Source organism: Peromyscus maniculatus, chromosome 18 (assembly GCF_049852395.1).
Source record: "Peromyscus maniculatus bairdii isolate BWxNUB_F1_BW_parent chromosome 18, HU_Pman_BW_mat_3.1, whole genome shotgun sequence".
Classification (NCBI taxonomy): Eukaryota; Metazoa; Chordata; class Mammalia; order Rodentia; family Cricetidae; genus Peromyscus; species Peromyscus maniculatus.
In genome coordinates, this window is record NC_134869.1 from 32,308,551 (window position 1) to 32,334,399 (window position 25,849).

Genomic DNA, 25,849 nt, shown 5'->3' on the forward strand with positions numbered 1-25,849 from the left:
TAACCAAGCAATTTAGGACAACTTATAAAGCTAATTCTGACACTAATAAATTTCAATACAAGAATCAAGGTGGAGCCAGGCATGTGGCTCACAGGTATATTCCCAGCACTCCAGACACTAAGGGAGCAAGAATGCTACAAATTTGAGGCAAGAGCCAATCTCAAAACAAACTATCTGGGGCGGGGGGAGGGAAAGCAAAGAAATTAGTTTATAATATTGGTTGGAAATGGCCTTTTATTGGAATTTATTTATTTATTCATTTTCTCTCATATATTACATCCCAACTACAATTTCCCCTCCTCATCCCCCCACTACCTCTCCTCCCCCTCTGTTTCCTTTCAGAAAAGGGCAAGTTACACATGGCTATCAGCCAGTCATGGCATACCAAGTTACAATAAGACTAGGTACCTCCCCTTGTATTAAGCCTGGATGAGACAGTCCAGTAGGAAGAAAAGGGTCAAAAACGCAGACAAAGGAGTCAGAGACAGCCCCTTCTCATACTATTAGAAGCCCCACAAGAAGGCTAAGCTACACAGTTCTAACATATATGCAGAGAGCCTAGGTGAGATCTACACAGGGTCCCTCATTGTCACTTCCAACTCTGTGGGCCCCTCTGAACCCAGGCAGTTGTTTCTGTGGTTTTCTTGTGAGATACCCTTGACCCTCTGGCTCCTACAATCCTTTCTCCCCATCTTCTACAGGATTCCCCAAGCTGATTGGTTAAAGATTTTTGAAAATTTTTAAATTATTTTCTCCTTTTTCAACAAATTATTGATGTGTTTATTTAAACAAAAGATCCAACATCAATATTATAATAAGTCAAAGAATTATATATTGTGTAATTGTACATTATGTATCCCTTTAGAATGATATGAAACCTACTGGATCCTATATAAAAAAAAAAACCCTGTTATGCAGATGGTTTGGGAATAAATTAAGGCTTAGTCCTATAGGAAAATTATGGATTAAGTTTTTTAAAAAAACAACATATGAAAATAACTTTTAGTTATTTGTGTTTTCAAATGTAAATATATCTAAAATCAAAGCTCATCACATCATCAATGTATGTCATGACTGACGGTGAGCATCATTCATTCTTGTCTGATATATTAAGAATAATGGCCTCTTAATAATCAGTACATTAAGAATAATGGTCTGTTTTTATTATCGATGCTGTCATTGAATCAGGATGTGAAGTTGAACTTTGAAGTGTGATTGTTCTCCTGCTTCCTGTTAGGAGTGGTGCTTACCTGTTCACAGTGAGCTTTCTGTAAGGTAATTGTGAATTTATCTTTTCCAGTTCCTTTCACGAGGATATACTGGCACAAGCCAATAAAAGAATAATGGCGCCCATCAAAGGTGGTAAAATGAGAATCACCCACAACAGAGCACTGGACTATCAAAAATAAATGAAGAAGGAGAAGTCAGAGAAGGAGGGAGGGAAAACTGTGTTAATTCCTGAACAAGAGGATGACTTAGGGTAGATAAGCACACCTCAAAAGAAAATCTAAAGTGTTCATTTAGATTTACTGATCTGACGTATCAAGTTATTAAATTTCATTTAAAAAATTATTAAATGATAACTTTTCCATGTAGTTTTAGGCATTATATTTACCCATTTTAACAAAAATCTTACCAAAGTTGCCTACTCAATGGTATCATGTATTCAATTTCCAAATTACCCTCTATTTGTAAATTATACATTATTATACTCTTTGATGTATATATGAGATACATTCACAAAAAAGTGTTATTTTTCCTTCCAATTTGAAAAATATTTTCAAGATTTTAAGGGTTTTTTTTCCCAACATTTGAAAAGATTACCTGGACAGTCATGCTCAGTGCAGTTCCAAACTCCACCAACACAAACACTAAATAAAATTATAAAGATATTAGCCTGACACAGAAATTATGCTGACATTTGCTTCAATATATTATTAATATACAAAATATAATAGGTTCTCTATTATCTGACTAGAAAAAAATTCTCTAAAAAAGTTGGACTAATAGTTACGAACTGGATGGCTCATAAATGACTATCCACTATATATCTATTTAATGTCACGAGACATTAATAAGAGGAAAGACATGTCTTCTTGTGTAAGACACAGGCTTCTTCCCACCTTGACAAAAAGAGGAGTTTCTGAGGAAAGAAAGGGTCTCTGATGATGTCAACATCTGAGAACATGTCTTTTGGGTATGCTGTCAGCAAAGAGAAAGGGGCCAAGGTCATGCCACCTTCAGTTTTTACTTGGGATTGTCCTAGAGGAATTTCATGCTTACCCAGAGCCTGAGCTAGTTTAGTAAGGAATTGTAAATCTTACTGATCATGACCAAAAATTGGCAATAGTCAGTCACTTTATAAAGTATGCATTACAGAAACCCAGGGATGCCATCTAGTTCTAAGAATAAAAGTATGTGTTAATTAATGATTAGGAATAACAAAATGGGACAGGTAGCATATGGGCATAGGATTTTATAAAATTACCGAGGGAAATGATAAGAATACAAACACAAAAAGACAATGAACCTGTACAGTTCAAATAAAATACAAACTGTATCTCAGAATTTGCAGGTGAAGATAAGCAATGGGTAGATTCTTCAAGATACCTGTCATGACCAAGTTGTCAATGAGACCGGTACCCAGAAATTATTCTCTACCCATTGACCACTTACCATTCAGTGCACTCTTGCTCAATTTTTGAACCAACTGAATAAGCTAACCCATGGAAACTACATGGGCAACTTTCCAAGGAGATGCAGGTCCCATTGTCCATTATGAGGCCTGTTTGAGGAAAATGTATATCACAATCTCAAAAGAAATAGTAAGGGTTACATTCTTTGAATATATAACAATTCAATCAGATGTTGAGACCTTGCTTATGGTAGGTGCTAGAAACAAAAACTCCTTGACTGTCAGGGAGGATTCTAGCAGCCTGGTCCTCAGTCAGTATCTACCTTATAAAGGTTTACTTCAATGATTTTCAACTTTGATATCCTGTAACTTACCATCAAAATCTCAAAGCCCATGAAGGGAGAAGAAAGGAAACTGAAAAGCACTTCCTTGAATTTAAGGGAAGAGAAATAAAAAAGGGAGAAGGTATATCCTTAGTTTATGTTCTTTTCAGTCCAAGATAAAAGAGATTTACACTATTGCCCTGCACACGCTGAAGAACAGTGCAGCTCAATGGTCCAGCGCAGTGCATTTGTTACAACTTTGTGAAGGTAAATGAGGATGGAGCAGATTTTAAATCAGCATTTTCATCCAACGGCCTCTTCCATAGCCAGTTTCTACAGGAAAAAGAATTGGCCTACTGTGGTACGTGGATTTCTGCCCTGAAGTCACATCCTTATCCAGTGATTCACTGTAAGCAAACACCTCAAGACTGCCACTGGTTCAGAAAAGGCCTGGGAAGAACACTTAGGACCTTTAATTTTGTTCCTTTTGAGACCTGGAGATTGACCAAGGTCTTTTGTATACTGGGGAAGTACTTTAGCACTAGACTGCATGCCTGGTCTTCTTTTCCTAGTTTGTACTTTTTTAAGGGTGGGGAAAACATTGGGCTGAGAATATGACTCAGTAGGTAAAGTGTTGGCTATGCATGCATAGGGCTTGAGTCTGGATCTGCAGCCAGGCCTAGTGATGAGCTCAGGCAATCCCAGCACTGGGTTATTGAACAGATGGATTCCAGAACTTGGTAGTCAGTCAGTCTAACCAAAATGGTAAGCTCAGTGACTCAGAGAGAGACCCCATCTCCAAAAACCAGGTGAAGAGTAATAAAGAAGTACACATAATATCTGTCTCCACATGCAGATGCACACATCACAATTATTACACATGTGTATGTTCAAAGAAATAGAGAGAGTGGAAGTTCTGAAAAAAATCTTCAGCCTTCTTTATAAATGTCTATTCATATGATAACTTTAAACCTCATTTCCATTATTTGTTATCATTTTCACTTCAAACATTAAAACCACACTAGGACTAAAATCTTTATATTGGAAAAATGTGAAGGCTCTGTCCTAGTCTCACTTTCATAGTCCAGGAAATAAACATGTGTAAAGTACTATTACATAGTGAAAGAATACGTTTGTCACCTTGGGAATTAAAAATAATGGATTCCAAGTTTCTGAATTTTTTACAAAATAAAAAATATCCCTTTTATTGAAGAAAAGCAAGCATTCCTCTCAGTCAGTTCAAGGACTGAGAGTGCTACAAGAGTGTGAAGTTTGAACAACATGAGGGACTGTATTAAAGGTTCGCAGCATTAGGAAGGTTGAGAACCACTGCTCTAGCTGTATACCATAAACCCTACCTCTTTATCTGGATGCAAAAACCCTGCCTCCTAGTTCAGCTGTATACAATATCCCTGCCTCCCTGATCAACGCTATCAAAAACACTCTGAGCTTTAAAAAAAAGAGGGGGGGGGGGAGGGTATGAAGTTGCCATAGCTCTGATGTCTAGGAAACGGACAGCAAGGCCAAGATGTGGTCTTCATATAACCGTGTGCCACTTGAGATAAGGGCAGGCTTGGTTTCTTCGTGAGGTGCTTACCGTCAGCGCAATAGCATCCATCAAGGCAGTGAAGATCGCTCCCGAAACACTGCTTCTCAAACGTGCAGCTCGGAGGACAACAACTGATACAATCCCGGTGAACAAAGCTGTCGTCACATTTATCCGCTGCAAAGGGAGACAGTAAGCTACGAGTCAAGTTTATCCTCTTTCCAAAAAAACAGTGTTTAGGACATGGGTAAATTTACAAACATGTCAGCAATTTTGAAAAGTTTTGCAATGCATTAGTTTTGAGAAGTTGGGTAAACTGCATCCTAGGATAAGATTGAAACTTTTTGTAAACTACATGGTTTGAGAACTACAAACATACTGCATGCTGGGAAGTCATCCCTCCAGTCTTGAATGGGGAAGCCCGCGTGCGAACAGGCTCTAGCGTACTCAGTGGCTGCTCGACAATAAGTTTCATCATCATCAGTTCTAAAAAGAAAAAGAAAAAAAAAAGTGAGCCAGGGTCACTTGGCAATTGAGACAGAATTCTACCTTAGACCTCCGGAGTCTTAAAGGCAATGAGGCTTTGGTGAATACATTAACGTTAGTGAACGTCAGATTGCATATCTTCCGTGACATACTTCACACAGACAAAAAACATCGAAAACACACACACATACAAGAGACCCTAGATGAATGCACCCACCTAAATTTAGTGCAATATATAGCAACACCTTTATCAAAGCCTTTCAATAAACTGAACACTCTTCCTATGGGTCAAGTAAAAACTAGAATGAAAAATATTTATATTTAAAATTTTAAAATCTTCATATGTGTTTTTACATCTACACAAAGTTATTACAGGCATTTTAGAATTTAATAATCACTAAATTCAGATAAAAACTTAAATGAAATTAAAGCAGATAAAATTATATTTCTACAAACGTAGCAAGGAGGAACATTTTTTTTCAAACACCTCATTTTGAATTGCACAATAGTCCGTGGCCCTCCAAAGGATTACACTCACACTGTAGCAGTCCTTGCCATAACAGTCCAAAATATTTTTGAAAGACTTAATAAATAACATTTAACTTAAGATTTAAAAGGAGATTTTTGAGCCCTTTCACTGGAGCTCGACATTTTTACAACATTGCCACAAGTAATTTATCTCTAATTATTTTTCGTGCAATCACTTTAGAAAGCTCTCTAAACAATAATTCCTTATGGGATCTGCCAGTTCCCAAAGCAGATTAACAAGGCGCTTTCAAAATAAACAGGTTTCTAACAAGGTAGCGAGCTTGGTTTTCAACCCAATCCATATTCAAAATTGGATAGTTAAGCATCTTAAAAGATAATAACCTTAAGAACATTCCTTTTTGTGACTCTTAACATTTTCAGTCTTTGTTATAAAAGCCACCTTCTCAAATTGCCCTTATTCTGTGCTACTGTAATTGGAGCCAAGTAGCTTATCTAGTCCAATTAACTGAGCTTTAGAAAGCAAAAGAGAAACCTGTCCACATAACTTCAGGAGCTTAGAAAGTCCTAAAAGTACAGAAAGAAAAGTCGTTCTGAAAAGAAGTGTATGTCAAAAATCGTTGAGTTTCTGGAAGAGATTTACCTTAAAAGGTGTGTTTTCTTCAATTAATAGTAATTTTGAAAGTTAACAAGAAAGTGGTTTGGGGCTTCCCAAACAATGCAACAAATATTAAAATATGGCACCTGATGAAACACATCAAATTGGGCAAGAAGGAATTTATTATCCTAACTGACTGAGAGGAAATGAGCTGATTTTCCATTTGGATGTTAACTCTAATGAGAAAAACAAGCATTAAATAATAGTTGTTTCTAATTCAATGGACTCTGACATGCCAAAAAATTAAAAAATCGTTTCTTTGCTGCCAAGGTTTTAGAAGCAAAACCGGAAGGCATAATTACAAGGATTGTATTGTTCCCATCCAAATGCTCCATCTTCCATGGAGCCTTGTATGCGGTTCTTGATCCCTTGTGTCCATCACAAGCAAGAATCAAACATGGCTGGGAACCTGCTTCTCTACCCTATGTGAATTGAATTTTTCAGGGCAGAGACTATGTGGACATGGTTTCTATGTTTCCATGTGTGTCCCATTGCTTAGCTATGAAGCACAAGAGATGGGTGCTTCATTTTCAATTTCAACAAGTCATCACAATATAAGCAAGAAATGAATGTGTGTCCAACCAATTCGCCTTTTCATTGAGCAGGATCCTTCGGAATCAGTTCCATAGCACAGGAAAATAAAGGAATTATTCATTTTCTAATGAAGAAAAGAGCAGAAGAACAGTGCAAAGGTGTGCCTTGAAAGAAATGCCAGGAGAAATGGAAACGTACTGTGGGAGTTTCCCACTTCCGTTTTGGCAATGTCCTCTAAACTCAACCACAATGCCCTTCTTCCCATATGACCTGCTGTTCTTCCCCAGCTCAGGCTTTCTATTTCAGACACCTGCCTTAAGGGTCGGTTAATTTAAACTGCTAAAAAGTAGTTCTCTACCTGACTATTCTGCTCCATTTGTCCTGGAGAAGGCAAAAATCACAGATTCAAGACAAATAAAGTAAAAAAGTGATTTTTCTCACTGAAAGTTTATATGACATGGATATAGGCGAGCAATGCTTTTATCTCTAATTCCCCCTTCTTTTCATTATTAGAACCTTGCATATTTCCTGGATGTGTGGATACTCAGCAAGAGGCATCACTAGCCTTCTGTGCATCTAGGTATAGCCATGTTTCTACAGTGGTCTGGTCCAAAAGGCTAAGAATGAGGACTGTATATGAATCTTCCAGGTCAAAAATACTATCCCTTTGTTTCCTTTCTCCTTTTCTGACAGCTAACATAAAGACATAAGAGGAGCCAGTTTGTGCCTTGAAATTGAGAATAGTAACAAGGACATCATGTATCAACAAGACTGCAAAGTCACTGTGAAGTTTATGGAATAGAGCCACAATGTTAATCCAAGAGCAATTACTGGCTTGAACTTTTAAATGAGAGATGTATAAACATTCTATTTCAGTTTATCCACTATTACTATGGCTATTGAAGCAGCCAAATTAATGAGTAGAGAGTGACTTTCTTGAATATATCAAATGATGCTCTATCTCAGATTATGAAAAAAAATGGGTATTAAAGAAATGGGTATTTGAAACAATGGGACACAAACCACTGTGGAGAAAGAATAATTTTTAATTCTGTATAAGTGGGGAAATAAGGAAAAAGCTTACCTTTGTGGATCTTGAATGGAAAAAGGTCAGTTTGAGTAAAAGAACAAAGGCATGACAATTAGTGCTTACTTTTTAAAAAGAGAGGGAAGAATTCTTTTTCAAAAATGCATAGTAAGGTCACTGGCCATCAGTGGAGAGGAGAAGCTAATTGAGAGCTTTGTTCTTGTTTAGGAACCCCTAGATTTTGAGATCATCTACCCAAGTCAAGGCATGACTACACTCTATTCAAAGCCAAGCCATAAAGCAAATCAGGCTATTTTATTATTTAGAAAAGACCAGTACATTCAATATACTGTTATAATACACAATAATCTAAAGAAGAGTATCTACAAGTAACATAATTTCAATACTATTTCTACTTTTTTTTGTATTACCTTTGATAACAGGAGAGATCTTAACAAGCTACCAAAAAAATAAAATGGCTTTACTTGACCAAAACCTAGTCAGCTATTCTATAAAAATATTCAAATATACTATTTATATTTCTTGGGACTCATTAAATATTCAGATATACAAAATCCCTGAAGTGCTCTTGAATCTTCAAGATGGCTAATCATATATACTTGATAATTGAAAATAAGCAAAATTTAAAAATAGTTCAACAATGGGTAATTTGTCTTAAGTTCTGTGATAAACACAGTGTGATCAATTTGTTGCCTAGACAACTTCCTATTCTGGGTGCTGTTAACCTGGGATAACATAAAGCAATCTGGGACTATGAATAGAAAAACCTTAAAGGTGCATTTCTAGTCATCTCCAGTTGAAATTAAGCATTTCCTTCAATTGTGCGTAAGGGCATCAATCAAATCCCAAAATGTTATTAGCAACGTATGTAATTTTGTCAGCAACATGTCTCATTTATTTTTTTTCATGTGTTCTCATTTCTCATTATAACTGTAGAAATTACAAATGATTATTTGTACCCACAATGTCAGATTTCAGCAGTTGTTAAATAGGAAATATATGTTAAAGCATGTATGTATGTTAGAAACTGATTCCTTTCACTCTTTTGATGACTATTCCATTAGTTTCCTTCATAATATTGTTTTATTTTGAGGATCTTAAACATTGTTGCACAGAAGGTTCTATAGGCATCTCTAGAATCTTAAAAAGGGTGGGGGGCAGTGGCACAATATGTTTAAAAGCCGCTAGATTCCGTTCCCACTATGTAAAACATTTAACGACCTGTTAGACAGTCAGATTCTAATAAGTGCCTGTTAATCCAGTTTGGGCTTCATACTTAGCACTCTTTGGCAAGCCACTGACAAGGCTATATCACAGAACTCCATCTGCTCTTGGATATTTGTGTTTGTTTGTTTGTTTGTTTGTTTGTTTGTTTTGTATAAAGAAATAGATTGCAAATACCAATTGTTTCACTTACTTGCACAGGTCATTAACACAGCTGGCAATATATAAGTACGGATCGATGTATTCATGGCAGCTCAGAAAAGGGAATTGCAGCAATATCTGGCATTTGAAGAAGATTGCCTGTGCACAAAGCAGATGCCAATCATCAGAACAACGTCACTGGTACACGAGAATGCTCACCTCTGCTTGGGACTAATTTACCTGCTGAACTCTCTGTTGTCACCAGGAAAGGGCATAAAATTTACACTCATAAAATGCAATGAACAATTTTCAAGCTACATATGTTTTTTAATTGCTGCATTGATGGATCCCATTATATCCACTTTTTTTGAAATTCATGTGAAGTCATTCCATATTGCAATTACATAATCTGAATTCAATAATTTAATTATGCTGTATTTGCACTAAAATGCTTAATGCAAAAAAAAAAAAGGTTTGTATTAAAGCCAACATGCTCAAATTCTTTTGTATCAAACTTACCTCAAATGCTGGCATTCCACTGGAACATGGATTTGGAAAGTCTGAGGGAGTAGGTACACATTTAGGGTCATCTAGAGTTTGCACCAGCCAGCTATTTGCAAACATAGCAATGTCTTCCGTGTAGTCCTCTATTGCAAACAGACACAAACAGTGTTGTATCAGAAGCATTTTCACAAACCTTATTAAAATTGTCCTTAGGAGATGAGGAAGAGGTCCCAGCCAGCAAGTGTTTGCCCCACCAGCATGGGAACCTGAGTTTGATCACCAGAACCCATGTAAGCATGTGGGGCACAGTGGGGCTCACTTGTCATGCTAATGTTGGGGGAGGGGGCTGGGACAAACAGATCCCTGGGGCACACTGGCCAGGAGGTTAAGAATACTTGATGGGTGCCAGGACAGTGAGAGGCCCTGTTTCCAGAGAGGTGGGCGATGTTCCTGAGAATGAAACCCGAGGCTGTCGTCTGGTCTCCAGAGGTAAATGCTCGCATACACATCTAAACACAGGCACACATTTTTAAAGTTCTCTTCCATTTTGAGAGGAAACAACAACAAAAGTATTGGAACCATAAAATCATTTCAGAAAGCACACATATAGGTTATGAGAGAACAGAAAAGGACCCAAAGGAAATAATGCTAAGAAATGCATCTATCTCATCTAAATATGACGAAGAGTGGGCTGAAGCATGCTTTAAAAGGGTCCCAGCATTAAGAAGCCCAATTGATCCCAGAATAATTAAGGGGCAGGATTAAGGAGTTCATATATGACCCAGCAGACATTCGGTGGTGAATGACCTGCAACAGATCAGATTTAAGATGTGGTACCACCTGGCCTTTGAAGAAGTTCAAGACAAGATATGGAAATGAATCCTGCCCCATAGTCAGACAAAAGCTGAATCTCAAATCTCACAGGCTTGGCAGAAACATCTAAGGCAGGGGGATTTCAGATTGGAGCTTCAGATTTTCTGCTATCCAGACTTGATGGTCGGAGGTCAGCTATGGGTGGCAATAACTGCACTAACTAATGCAAATCTCAAGTGAAATGTTTCCCCACTCGAGCAATTCAAGACAGGGAAGCTACTATCTGTGGGCTCCTAGTAAACTTTGGTTAAATTCATTGTTTACAGGAATGCTTGTTCTTTATGTTACCTTCCAAACTCGCCTATAGCCTAGAAGATCGGGCAGGGCGGGCACCTGCCATTCCTACCTCAGGCCTCCTAAATCATTCTCCTACTCCAGTTCTTACAGAATCCTCTCTAGCCACCTGGTTTGGGGGACTGTTTGTTCACAACTCACGGCTTTCATGGGCCTCCTCCTCCAAAACCACTCTTCTGGGATGCCAAGCGGGAAGGTCTCAAGCTCACAGTTTTCCCTGGCTACAATTAAGTTCAAGGTCAATCTAGGTAATTTAGTGAGAGTCAGTCTCAAAAGAAGAAGGCCAAGGGTGTAGCTAGTGATGGAACTCTAGCCTAGTATGTACAAGGCCATAAGTTCAATTCCTACTATTGTAAGAGTGAACAAATTAAAAAAAAAAAAACCACTCTCCCAACAGTTTCCTCTCTTCATTTAAGACTCGTTTAATGTGACCTTCTGAAAACAAGTTCTAGATCATTGCCAACACATATTGTTCTATTGTTCTTATCTCATTTCCCACTTTCCATCAAGGCTGCCATTTCTCATAAAAATTACACTTTAATTTGTGTCCTTATTTATTTTACTTTCTATGACAATAAATGAGAGACTAGCTTCACAGTTTTATTCCTGTATCCTTAGTTTAATATCTAACTTATAGCACATGCTCAAAATATATTGACCAAATAAATGAATGAAGAACATAGATGACTGTTCAATATTTATTAAATTATATTCTTGATCTTCCAAGCATGTCTAGCATCCGTCGTGATCACTGAAATTGCTGGAAACATTACACACAGAACAAAACCCGTTGTAAAATACTTATTTAAAAGTGGAAAAGTTGATTTTTTTTTCCTTAAGTAAAGCTATAGCCATGTTTTATTTCAAAATACCACCTTTTTAAAGTCTGAAGAACAAAAAGTATTTTCAAAAGTCCCAATTATTTCCACATTTGTATTACAAAACAGCTTGGGCAATGCCTTAGAGTTTTTACTTCTAGCTTCAGACTCGTACATGTAACAAGTTCTACTACATCGCATTGTAAAAGAGTCATATGCGTTGTTTACTGTGAGACTTTAAATCCGTATCTGTTAGTCCAGGAGCCCACTAAACCAGAATTACCGTGCCTCCTGTGAAAGATGCTGAAAGGAAAAGAACCCACTGAGTGCACAGGAACACTATTGATAGTAAAGAAGTACTGCTAATTTTCAAGTCAGGGAAATGGGAGTAAACTAGGACCTTTGTGTTGGCGTGAAGCAAGACCAAGACATGACCTAGGAAAATGGAATTTTCCACTAGATAACCAATTAAGTCCTTCCTCCTTGCACAGAAATTCTGAAAGGTCTTGTTTCTTGGTGAAGTCGTCTTTGAAGGATAAGTAGGAATGCAAAGAGAAATACAGTTCTAATTACTCTTGGGAGTCTGCATATTCAGTTAGTATTTCATCAAACGATCCAACTTTTGATCTGATCAGCAAAGCACATGCTGGGTTTCAAGCAAACACCAGAGCCAAAGACAGCACACTCACCTCTGGAAATTGCCTTGTATTTTTGCAGTCTAGGAAGAAATACAAATGTAGACTCGTTTTATGGCCTTATAAGTTATTTTAAATGAGATTTCTTTAATAATTCTACCTTGTGCTGCATACCAGATTGTGAAAGAGCCAATTGCCATTCTCCAGACCTCTCCTGGTCTTCAAGAATCTGTCTTCTTCCCTCCCGACAGCTCAGCCCTAATTCAGTTCGACTTTGCCAGTCTTTCCACTGCTCATCACCTAGTAGGCTTTTGTTTGTTGCCTTCACTTACTTCACTGCCAAAAATCACTCTCTGCCCCAGAGCTCCTAGCCCATCTTCCTGTCCCTAACAAGAGAGATGCTGCCTTCCATCCTCACCTCCACACCAGGCTCCCTGAATGTCCTGGTGGAAGTCATTCAAAGCAATCTTGTCCAACTCCCACACTAAGAACTGGAGTGATTATTACATATTTCATGAAACTTTGAGAGAGAAAGAAAATTAATCAATAATTGTCATTTGATTGGCTCTGTGTTAGTTCCAAATACTCCTTCCAAACATAGTCTCCAGATTCCAAAGTTGTAAGGCTTTTCAATCCCAGTACCCAATGGATAAGTTACCATTTCCAAGTGTTCCTAGTACTGTATATTTATACTGTACTTGTGGACTTCTGAACATTCCATTTACATTTTCTCATTAGATATTCACAGATGAGAAGACACTGAGGATTGTTTTCATTATTTCTATTCTGTATATGAGGAAACTGACTCAGTGGAGCTAGGCTCTCTAATCTATCTCTTGGTCAATTAGCCCTGATAATAAGTTATCCATGTAGTATGAGTAATGTGTTTGCATTTTACTAAGGGCTTGTTAAAATTATACAAAAACACCTTTCTGCTCCTGTGGGATACCTAGAGACAATTACAAAGTAAATAAAATGGATTGAGTAGTATCTACATGCTGGGAAATCTACATGTTTGCAGGAATTGTCTCACTTAATCTTTGCCACTCTGTGAAATATATACTGTCGCATCATTAAAATTAGAAAATGTAATAATTAACAAAGCAGAATTTTATCCCACATTCTGACTTGCAGAATACACACTTTAGAATGTTCTTTTAACACCCATTAAAGTACAACCTATATGGACAACTACCATTAACTTTGTAATACAAAACAAACACTATTATATAGCAAACTGTGGTTTAAAGGCAATTGTTTGCCATTAATAACATCTAATCAACCCTAATAGAATCAACTGAAAGTTGCGTTATACTGGAGGCTGTGATGTTGTTATAAAATTAAGAAAATACTAAACGCCTTACAAGATGATATCAGGGTTAGGAATAATGTTGCTATATATTCCTATTAAACATTATGACATACAATAAAGTATATTTTAACTATCACTGATTACATTAAAAGTCAAGAATTGCTATGTTCCTCTTTTACAGCAATGAAAAGACTCAATGATCCAATCTCAGAAATATGTAAGAGTAGAAGGTAGAAGGTCAGGTCCACTGGTACTAAGAGCAATGTTCTTTTTTATTTGGCCTCTTTATGTGGACCTGAATCATGGTTATGGCTTGTGTTCTTACCCCTCAGCAGTCTCCAAATAGAAATGGACTCTGTTACTAGTGACTCACTGAGGTGAGTTTCATGCCTTAGACTCAACAGGTGACCAGGAAGGCATGTAAAATCTTTCCCAGTTACTATGAGAAGCGACAAAACCTGACTTCATTTCATCATCTTTACAAAACTATCATCTGGCACTCATTTTACTTTATTAGCTTTTCTCCTAAAGTAAACACATTCAAGCCAAATGGTTTAAATCACTAGAATATGAACTCCAAGAATGGGGAATTCCACATTTTGATCAGTGCCAGCTCCCAAGTCCCCATGCAACTGAAACTCCTGATACAAACTAAATGCTCAGTTAACATTTGCTATGTGAGCAAATGCTGCATCTTAGCTTGGCAAATGTTGTCAAGTAGCCAGAAAACATTTTCCAACTTGACCTCCACTTGAAATGACCAAAGCAGACAAATGGTAGCCAGAGATTTTCTACCATTAGTCAAGTATTCTAGCTATTAACTGCTGTTGGCCAAAGGAAGAGGACTCTAAAGGGCCCACCCCTTTCTCATGTTCCATCTTCTTACCTTGATGAATCACAAAGTCATCGGACTGAATGCCATTATAGTTTGCACACAAGCCACAAGATTTCCCTCTGTGCTCTTCAGACAGTTTGAGGTAAATTCCCGATATTCCATCCCAAGCCAACGAAAAGCCAAAGGTAGTTTTCACCAGAATGTAGTCAGCTAGCTTCTCGATGTACACCTGGCCAACTGTCTGAGGCAAAGATAAACTGGAAAACAGAACAATGTAATATCTGAACCATGACCAAGTCATAGTTGTACATGCCATGTTCTCAAGACAATTCAGGTAATAATTGACAGAGAATTTTTACACAGAGTTGTTGAATGAGCTATACGCGGAGATCCCCCAAAAGTTTCATTCTCTGGGAAATTTCAACACTTAATATTTAAATTAAAATACAAAGAAGATGCCACTGATGTTGAGGTAATACTTACAATTTAGTAGTTGTTTCAAAAACCAGAAATACACAGCTGAAAATTATGTATAATCTTTTCAATGTGGAAACTACCTCTATTAATTTGGTAGAATGAGGGTTAAAGAATACTTTTTATCCAGACAGCTAAAGATAATCTAAAAATTCTGCTTAACAGTTGTGAAGTACAGACAAGCAATATTCAAAGTATTCAGATGTTTTTGAGCTCTGATTTTATTTCATTTTACTTCCAAACAAAAAGGACTAACCAAATGGACATTGCAAAGGCATAATGAGTCACTTCAAAAACAAAAGAACACTGTCCTCCTTCCATTTATAAATGGTGCAGTAAAGAACAGGCCCTAATCATAAAATAAATTTGAGAAGCTCACTTTTATTAAGGGAGTTATATCAAAATAAATTTATAAAATGCGGTGTAAGATAGGTGGTTAATAGATGTAGTCATACCTTTCTCTCAAAAATTAAATTAGTAATTTCTGTTCTAGAAAGAGCATAGCTCTGTCCAACAAAAACCGAAGTAAGCAAACTAAGAGATAATTCCTAAAGAAACACTATAAAATCTCTTCCCATTAACACAAAGCTTTTATACACACAAATATTTACAGAAAATAGTTACAAGCAAAGAGAAATCACTATGAACTGTAATTAGAGAATAAAAGACCAGTTCAGAAAAAATTATGATTAAAAGCTTAATGTAAAAACTTCATAGTAAAAGTCAGTAAGAAACAACAGTATAAATATTACTTGTTTGTATTTACAAGTTTATAAAAATCTGTATTTCAAAGTAGTGGACCATATTTTATAAACACATTTTACACTAATGGGATGCTAATCTGTGGGAGATATAGTTCTGGTGAGGGGGATTTTGCTGTGATTATCTGTCAGTCATCTCTGAGTGTCAGCTCATTTTCACTGTAAATTTAATTAAGTACTTTTAAGAGAAAATTGGGTATCTGTGATCACCTTGATGTTTATGACACAGAAGGGTGCTGATGAAGAGGAGAATGGTAGAAGGAGAATAGACCCCAATCAGTCTAAGACACACTCTATGCAAGATGTGTGTGGGGTTTGGGTTTCCATCTATAACTGGAAATGTACAATGTAAGCAGACAGGGATACTCAGATTTATGCTAAGCAAGTACCCAGGGGTTCATCTATACCAAAACTCCTTACTTCATAGTTCAGAGAACTGAAAGCCAGAGACATAAGAGCCACACACATTTGACCTCTTTGGACCCCTCTCAAGAGCCTACTAGACTAATGACTAACAATAATAATGATAATAATGATAATAATAATAATAATGGTAAATATGACTATTATAATAATGTATTAGTGTAAGAAGCATTACCAAATAATAAATTCACCCTCTATCTATAACACAACTGGAATTCCTTGTAGAATTCTTTTTATTATTGAAATCAATTAAGCCTTCCATTTAACAAATGATTAGTATTCTTAAAAATTTTCCTGAAGAAAACTTATTTTACCAAACATGACCATTGTTAAGTGCCCATTACCAAAAGCCCAAATGAAAATTCGTAAGTTATCATGTAAAGTCAGCTCTAGAAAATGCATGTTTAAATATATTATCTTCCATTCAAATGGTCAGCTTTCTCTTTATAGTGGTTCTCAACTTGTGGGTTGTATCCTTTGAAAAACACATATTTCCAACGGTCTTAAGAACCCCCAACCATAAATTTATTTTCGTTGCTATCTCATAACTGTAACTTTGCTACTGAGTGGTGCCTCAGTTCCTAAGACCATTGGAAATACGTGTTTTCCAGTGGTTACAACCCACAGGTTGAGAACCACTGTTTTAGAAGAAAATAATCAAGTATCTTCTGCCTCTGCCTCTGTGTCTCTCTGTGTCTCTCAGTGTCTCTGTTTCTCTCCATCTCTCTCTCTGTCTTTCTCCATCTCTCTGTCTCTCTCCCTCTCTGTGTGAGTGTGTGTGTGTGTGTTTGAGTGTGTGTGTGTGTGTGTGTGTGTGTGTGTGTGTGTGTGTGGTGAGATTCTATGGCATGTACTACTGTCCTCCCATTCTTTGTTAACATCCTTGCTTAAATCTGTACTAAAACCTAAGACTTTAAAAACAAATCCAAATTTTGCTTAAAACAAAATAACAGAAAGTGAAAAGAAAACAAGAAGCCCAGAAATCTGGGCCTTGTGGTCCACGCTTGTTTCCCCAACACTCAGAATGTTTATGCAAAGAGGATTCCTATGAGTTCTCAGCCAGCCTGGGATATATAGTAAGCACTAGGACAGAAGAAACATAGGACAAGACCTTGTACCAAAAGAAAAAGGCATTAAAAATTAAATAATCTCCAAATGGGGTGAGGGCTCCTCTTGGCTGCAGACTAACACGATGTTTCCCTGAAGCTCACCTTTTTACAATAGTGCTCCTGGCCCTGGCTGACTCCCCATGGAGAAAAAACATCATCAGTGTACTATTGGAAGGAATCCCATGGTTCACACACCCAACAGCGAGTTCTGAATGATGGATAAAACTGTTCCATCTCACTATTTACTTTTTCTGGCATAGCTGAACTAGGAAATGTTTCAAACTGGGTGTCTTTGTAATTATTTAGATTGGAAGGGAAATTATTCCCCATGACTCCCAGTTTTAACTGTATAAAACCCTTGTCTAATATAAACATCCCCTTCCCCAAAACTCTCAGGTCATGTTGTTGGCAGGCAGGAAGCCACAGTGGCCGCTCTGATCTATCAACGGGACAGCTATTTACTGGCTCAGAGTCTTTGTCAAGTTCCCACTGCAAACCCTCAAGTGACACCCAAGATTCATTCTCACAGACTTGGGAGGACTTCCAGAATCCCTTCCAAGAGAAAAGAAAGTCAATTTTTTGTAAGATGTTCTGTGAAGTGAAAGAGAAAACGTTGAAGAAGCCAAAAGGAATCCGAATTAAACTCCATAAAGATAGTTCTTGATGATACCCTCGGGAGAAGATGGCATTCCTGGCTGCACATCTGCAAACCCACCCTCATCATACACACTGGGATGGGGACCAGCTGGATTCCTAGTGGCCTGGTGGGTTTCAGCACCACTGAAGGTGTGATGTCTCCGTGACACTGCTGTAAAAGTCAGCTGGAGAACAAGTCCCCTACTCTGCTCTCTGTCACTCACTTCCAGTCTGAGACATATGAAATGTCAGTGAATCTCTGACGCCATGTTCATAGACCATTTTTTTTCATCTTACCTGATTCCATTCATTTTTATTTCATGACCATATATTCTAATTTCCTCTTGGTTTGAAAAGAATAAGCTGATGGAACGATAACAAGAATACACGGAACCAAGGCACTTTGGGCTGTTATGAACCTGGAAGGAAAGAAAACAAAAAGAAAGCATGGGAAATAACTGCAAGGATTCACATGGATAACTAAACCAATGGTGTATCTTAACAATCCACAGCATCACTAGTCCTATGACATGCTACAAAGTGAGGACTACGCTTACACTTAGGATTTTTGAAAGGAAAATAAAACGTACCTCAAAAACTGGACAATATAATTAATTTTATAAAATGCAAGTTATTCAGGATATTTGTAAGCTCGCCTTAACCTTTACATGTTAGATGATAATATTCTGAATCTATATGATATATGTTGGGAAAAATTAGTTGGACAGAGGAATCATAACCACCACAAGGAAACACATTTGTGGTATTTATGTCCCTGTTAGGCTATCTATAGATTATCATGAGAGGATGTTGAATGGAGCTCTATAATAGCAAGTAATATTTATATGCAGACAAAGTGAATGTGACTTCATTTAAAACAAAGTTGATTTTCCTTATTCATGAATATTTTAAAAGAAAAAGAAACTAAAGAATAAAGCAATTATTTCTTCAGACATTAGGAGGAATTCAGTTCACTGGGGAAAAGATAAAACAAGGAAAAGGAGTAGAAAAAGAACAGGTGAAAGGAAACTATGAATGTTACATTCTCTTACCTTATCTCAAGATTAATTTCAGAAGGCTCAAAAACTAAAATATAAAATCATGAAACCACAAGGCAACTGAAAACAGGTAGCTAAACAAATGCAAAAGAACTTTGAAATATGAAAAAGATAAGAAAAACACTAATAATAAGACACTTTGAAGGTATTAATTCAATATGTAAGTGGCAAATGTTATTGACTTATTATGAATCTAACACACATTCTAGGAATATAGCCATCAATAAAAGAGACAAAAATACCCACCTCCTTTAAATTTATATCCCATGACAAGAAAACAAGTAAAATGTACAACTAAATAGAAATAAAATATATGGTATTGGATAACATTAAAAAATATTAAGCAAAGAGAAGGCATATGGTATACACATCAAGATTTAAGGACAGGATTTTAGATGCCAGGCTAAGGAAAACTTCTCTGAGGCAGCAAAATTCTGGGAAAGATGGGGCTTGAGAGGAAAGCATGGGGCCAAATCTAGCAGCCTCCTTAACCAAAAGAGACAAGAAATACAACAGCTAGGGGAAGGTATTTGACTAAAGCATTATCAATATCCAGGAACATCATCCAATCCCATTCAGATTGTTGAAAGATTCCTCTTTAGAGAACAGAACAGGGGAACGTTGACAGATATCAATACATGGGGGTTGTGTTATGAAACTATAGTATCCATGCTCAGACTCACATTAGCCAAACAAGCCCTCTCCAAATGTCAGTGGTTCCAAACCAACTTTTAAACATTTATTCTCAAATGTGGACAAATATTCATCAAAGTCCATACTATGAAAGACGGAGCCATTAAAACAACGAAAAAAAGAAATCAAAGAAACAATAACCTTTTGTTTGCTTTGGGTATATAATAAGTGATCCATATAATTAAATCTTAAATCAAAAATTATTTGTAAAAGTTATATATATATAATGTATACATATATATCTAAAATATCAACTAATAGCAGACAGAAAAGTGAGCATATGACATCTCTAAAAAGATAATTCAATACTGTTAATTTTTTTTGGTTTTAATAACTCTTTTTTTTATTTTATTTTACAATACCATTCAGTTCTACATATCAGCCACGGATTCCCTTGTTCTCCCCCCTCCTGTCCCCTTCCCCTTCCCCCAGCCCACCCCCCATTCCCACCTCCTCCAGGGCAAAGCCTCCCCCGAGGATTGAGATGGACCTGGTAGACTCAGTCCAGGCAGGTCCAGTCCCCTCCTCCCAGATTGAGCCAAGCGTCCCTGTATAAGCCCCAGGTTTCAAACAGCCAACTCATGCACTGAGCACAGGACCTGGTACCACTGCCTAGATGCCTCAAAACTATTTAGAAAAGAAATTTTTAAATAAAAATAACTGAACATTGACAACATGATAGAAGAAATTAAATAATCATAAGGTAGGGAGAGATAAGAGTTGGAATGAAAGCTCCCACAATGTAGAACAACAACAACAAAAGCAAAATGATGGAAAATAGGCAAGAATCAGTAACAAAATGAAGAGATCCTTCAGTTCAGGAACTTTAAGACGTAAGCAGCAAAACTCTGAAGAAAAGGAATAGAGGAAATAAAGGAAGAAATATTGTTCCTAAACTGAAGGGGCATAAAGCTTGCATGGGCCCCTTCATGTAAAAAAGAACAAAATAGTTATAAGCCTCGTGTAATCATGACATCTTCAATCCTTGGTGGTGGTGGTGGGGACCCTATTTCTTTCTTTTTTTTTTTTTTAAGAATAAAGGAAACGGTTGAATAAAAATGCACAGAAATCAGTAAATTGAACTTAAAATTTCTAGAAATTCTCTTCAAATTAAAAATCAAGGTTTCAAAGTTGTCCTTCCATGCATATTTTTCAGACAAGTGTCTCTTCCCTTTCTATACATCAAGTTAAAAACCTAGTGGGCAGCCCATGACTCTTTTACTGGCTTTTGGGACCCTACTGAGCATACTGGGTCACCTTGCCCAGCCTTTATACATGGGGAGGTGCTTAGTCTTACTGCAACTTGATATGCCATGTTTCGTTGATATTCATGGGAGGCCTGCCCTTTTTCAAACAGAAATCAAGGAGGAGTGGTTTGGGGGGTGGGAACAGAGAGGATGTTGGGGGAGGGACTTGTGGAGAGGAGGGAGGGGAAACTGGCCAGGCTATAAAATAGATAGATAGATAGATAGATAGATAGATAGATAGATAGATAGATAGATAGATAGATAGATAGATGAATAAATGCTGTGGCATGGTCTGTATGTCAAATTGCTCTGATTGGTCAATAAATAAAACACTGATTGCCCAGTGGCCAGGCAGGAAGTATAGGTGGGACTAACAGAGAGGAGAATGGAGAGAACAGGAAGGCAGAGGGACTCACTGCCAGCCACTGCCATGACAAGCAGCATGTGAAGATGCCAGTAAGCCACAAGCCATGTGGCAAGGTATAGATTTATGGAAATGGATTAATTTAAGCTATAAGAACAGTTAGCAAGAAGCCTGCCACGGCCATACAGTTTGTAAGCAATATAAGTCTCGGTGTTTACTTGGTTGGGTCTGAGCTGCTGTAGGACTGGTAGGTGATAGAGATTTGTCCTGACTGTGGGCAAGGCAGGAACACTCCAGCTACAAATAAATAAATAAATAAATAAATAAATAAATAAATAAATAAATAAATAAATAAATAAATAAATAAATAATAAAAGCCTAATGGACTTCAAAAGCAGGACCATGCACCTCCGCAAGCATAGGCCACAAGTTCCAAAGACCCAGGAAGCTTTTCAAAGCAAATTCACTAAGAAGGAAAAGTTCCCCCTATCATCAGACCTTTCCTTGGATCCATGAAACAGGAAAAACCTATACAGGAAATAAAAGAGTCGTCTCCAGAAGTAGGGCTACAAGAAACCCAGAGTGCTGTGGACAGAAGTCCTATGAGGCAGCTTGTCTGGTGGGAATAGGAAAAGGGAGGGTTGAAAAAGGGAGGCTCTAAGAAAGAGGGGCTCTATCAAAATGAGACCTACAAAGATAAGAGTGTGGAGGAAACAACAGTGAGTGAGATAAAATAACAACAAACAGGGTAATCATTCACCCTAGGAAAACACATGAGGGAAATAAAATCAGTGTAACGTACTGTGCTCAGCTCTCCACTGTTTACATAGCGACAATGACATAAAATCTACTGGTTGATTTGGTCAAAAAAAAAATGATGTAACAATAATAGAAGAAGAAGAAAGGACCAGGGACGTGAGTGTATTCCTGGGTGTTTATATGTATGTGTATTTAAATGTGTGTGTTGGTGTGCTTAGCTAGGCAAAACACATAGGGCAATCAAGATAATTCCTCATTTGCTACAACAAGAGTGAACAGGCAATTGATAACTTTGAAACTTGCAAAAAATCATCACGTAGTTTGATATAAGACAAAAGAAACAGCTCAAGAAGTTGGACCAATTGTTTCTGGGTGTCAGAATTCAGCTGTACTGGAGATTGAAGAACAGAAGAGTCATTTCTGTTACCCATGTCTTGATGAACTATTTTAAACTATGAGCACTTATTGTCTTCATAAAAACAAAAGCCAATTTAAATAAAAATAACATGGCTATAAAAGGTAAAATGCATATTAATAGTCCTTTTCTGAAATATTTGCTTTTTTAAATCTAAATTTCCAAAATAGAGTATTGTTCAATCATTTGAATCCTCCATGAATTTGAAGAAAATACAGCTAATAAAATTTGTATTTTTTAAGAACTTTTGTGGCACAGAGGAAAGTTCTTGATATAACATTCAGTGAAAATATAGAAGAGAGAATTAAGCAATAGCCTTTCAATTTATGAATTTGCATAAAATCCAAAGAAACAATCCTAGAAGAAAATGTATAAAACCATTTCATTTACAATGGCATTCCTTGAATGACAGCCCTTGTAAGTTTTAGACTCATGATTTTTTTTCAAATATTCAAAAAAAGAAGTGAACTACTTTCATAGCCAATAAGCAAGACTGCATTTAAGTAGACCTGTTTCTTGGTTGGAAAGAAAATTCCGTCATGGAAAACTGGACCCATCCCTTAACTGTAGGAGCATGGTTCTGCATTCTGCACTGTAGTATGTTCTGAGACGGATTACCTCGTTGACACCTTTGTTCTCAAAACAGTGAGACACTGAAAAGGAACACTTTAGTTGGAGGTCAAAGGAGTTCAAGAGGCCAGAATTCTGGGAGTGTGGGAGCAAGAGGTTAGTAACAATGAGAAAACGGGAGGGCACGGCCTTGGAGGCATTCAAATTGGGCTACTCTTCTCTTCCCCAAGAGACTTTCTATTTATCCCACTGGCCCAAAATTTAACCATCAGTATACCTCACTGCCTTAGAGGATCACAGACCTAGGGCACAGATGCAAAGTTTTGCTTCACCCAACAAGAAATTCAGACAACTACAACATGATTTAGAAATAAAACAAACATCAAATTTCAATATGATGTCTATAACGAGTTAGTTTTTAAATGGGACAGCACAGTACTCTCCTAGTTGTGATTTCAGATGCTTTGGTTAAATAGGAAAGGAGATCCTTGGTATCTTTGTTTCAGTTACTGCTCTTTGGTAGCTGAATTTTGAGATATTTCCTAGTAATTCATTGGACTTAGAAATTCTGAAGCCAAGAACTAGTTCTATGAGCTCTATCATGCAGCACGAATCTACCTAGCAATGACATAATTCATGTTGTTGCTCTCATAAAAATTGGCTTCCTCTACACACAAAGAGTTGATTTTTGTTTGTTTGTTTGTTTGCTTGTTTTTGAGACAGGTTTTCTCTGTGTAGCTTTGGAGTCTTTCCTAGAACTCACTATGTAGACCAGGCTGGCCTCAAACTCATAAAGATCTGCCTGCCTCTGCCTCCCTAAGTGCTGGGATTAAAGGCATGGGCAACCACCACCCAGCTCCGAGTTGCTTTTGTTTTATGTTTTTATTTACTCATCTTTTTTTGGAGCCAAGGATCCACACCAGGGCCTTGTGCTTACTAAAATTTGCCACACCAATGAGCTATATTCCCTAGGCCAGGAAGAGCACTTTTTAAAAATGAAAGCAAGTGGGCATCTCTAATCAAAATAGAAGATAGGGAGAAAATAGGAATAAGATTATTAATATCTCACTTTACCCTCTTCCAAATTACCAAAGAAAACCCAAACATCAGGGATATTGATGAGCATTGCTATGGTAATAAATACATATTTCTCTACAACCTAGAAGATGATCCTGCATGGATTCAGTCACTGCTGCTAACATGCCAGTCATCATCTCAATAGAATTACACTAATATGACCATTCTATTAAAAGTAGAGCACTGTGTGTTCTATAATTATTGTCCAGTTCTCATCATTTGTCCAATACTTTTAAAATACATTATTTCCCAGGAGAAATTTTTTTAATTCATTAAATTCAAGTACCACCTACCCATACTGTGTACTGAGGCTCCAAATTACCACAGTCCTTTGCAAATATATAAGAACAGCTTCCTGGGAAGTAATAGTAGATTCCATCAAATGTTTCAAAGTGATACTGTCCCCAGGTTTTGCAAATCCCATCTCTGCCACTTCCCATGTTTGGGACTAAAAAGAAATAAAATAATATTTAGTAGTGTAAAATAAATCACATCTGTCCCAAAATGTTCAGTTATGATAAGTAATTGTAATTTTCACTGAAGTAAGTATTTCCACCCCACTTTGGGTAGCCCATAGTACAGAAAGGAACAAGTAGCAGTGAACAATCAGCTGCTCTTAAAACTACCCAACTCCTTAAAGAAAACCCAGTGTCCAAGTTGCTGTGAAGAAAAGACTTACATTAGAAACCCCCCTAATTTTTGTTTCAAAAAGAAAGATCCAGAAAAAAGGAAGCACAAGGAAGGTGATACAACAAGTTGGTGATGCCAACAATGCCAATGAATGGCTCAGAAAAGAAAGAAAGGTCACCATGGAGTATCATAGAACAGCACAGACAGCATGAGAATACCAGTCTCCACAACTCTTTTAAAAATGCCTTTATGGTATCCAGAGAGAAAAATAAATGATGACCCAAAAAATCATGTTTATATGCCTGGAAAAATGGAGCTGGAAGCATTAGTCATTCAGTTTCCTGGAATCTCAAAAAAAATGATGACCTCAAACTGGTGAGATTTCAAGCAATATTTATTTTAAATTGAACAACTTTGTCTATTATGATCATGCCTCTACTCTAGGTAAGCTCCTGCTCAATTTTATTTTTATTTGTATTATTTATTATTGTTGTTGTAGGTTTGTGGTGTGCATGGGGTCATGTTGTGTCACAGCAAACGGGTGTCTGAGGACAATTTTGTAGAGTTGCTTCTCCCCTTCTACCTAGGAATATGTGGGTTCTGGGGATAGAACTACCACCATCATGCTTGGTAACAAGGACTTTTTCTCTGCTGAGTCATCTCATAGTCCCCTCATTTTTTTATATTTTAAATGCTTCCCTCTATAATAATGTAAAAAAGTAGTAATATTTGCTAAAAAGTCACTCGGTGATTGAATGTACTCCAGGGAAAACAGAAAGATAAGAGTCAATGCCAGTGTCTCCTCCTTTTCAAAACATTTACCTAAATTTATTAGCTCAGGCCAACTCTGGTCCACTCAGGAAAAGGCATAGACTGGTTGGCTCATCTTACAGGCAGTCTTCCCTGGCAGTGCATCTTACATCCTGAACTTTCCTTTAGGGCACTCAAGTTTAAGTATTGCTTATCAATTATGCACCATGAGTTGCAGACGCACATCTCTATTATTCACAAATATACCCTGCTTTGTGCCTAGCATATAGTCTTGCAAATGGTAAAATACCGGTTAATAGTGGTTGATAAGTATTAACATAAGATCCCACCTTAGACACCGTGGATAAAAAAATATTTTAAAAGAACGCCTTTAATTCCAGCACTCGGGAGGCAGAGGCAGGAGGATCTCCACGAGTTCGAGGCCAGCCTGGACTACAGAGTGAGATCCAGGACAGCCGCAAAGCTACACAGAGACACCCTGTCTTGAAAAACCGAAAGAAAGAAAGAAAG

At 37.2% G+C, this 25,849-nt stretch overlaps 1 protein-coding gene across 1 annotated transcript in view; it reads right to left on the reverse strand.

Annotated features, from left to right (window-relative positions):
* The window catches only part of Otogl (otogelin like), a 142,555-nt gene that overhangs the window by 110,987 nt on the left and 5,719 nt on the right, over positions 1-25,849 (reverse strand). Inside the window, exons 4-13 of the mRNA XM_076554398.1 lie at positions 24,232-24,386; positions 18,053-18,174; positions 14,404-14,609; positions 9,601-9,728; positions 9,134-9,240; positions 4,884-4,990; positions 4,556-4,681; positions 2,677-2,785; positions 1,825-1,871; positions 1,251-1,396 (exon numbers count right to left, since the gene is read on the reverse strand). Coding sequence (XP_076410513.1) covers positions 1,251-1,396; positions 1,825-1,871; positions 2,677-2,785; positions 4,556-4,681; positions 4,884-4,990; positions 9,134-9,240; positions 9,601-9,728; positions 14,404-14,609; positions 18,053-18,174; positions 24,232-24,386 — 1,253 coding nt within the window. The remainder of the gene's footprint in view (positions 1-1,250; positions 1,397-1,824; positions 1,872-2,676; positions 2,786-4,555; positions 4,682-4,883; positions 4,991-9,133; positions 9,241-9,600; positions 9,729-14,403; positions 14,610-18,052; positions 18,175-24,231; positions 24,387-25,849) is intronic.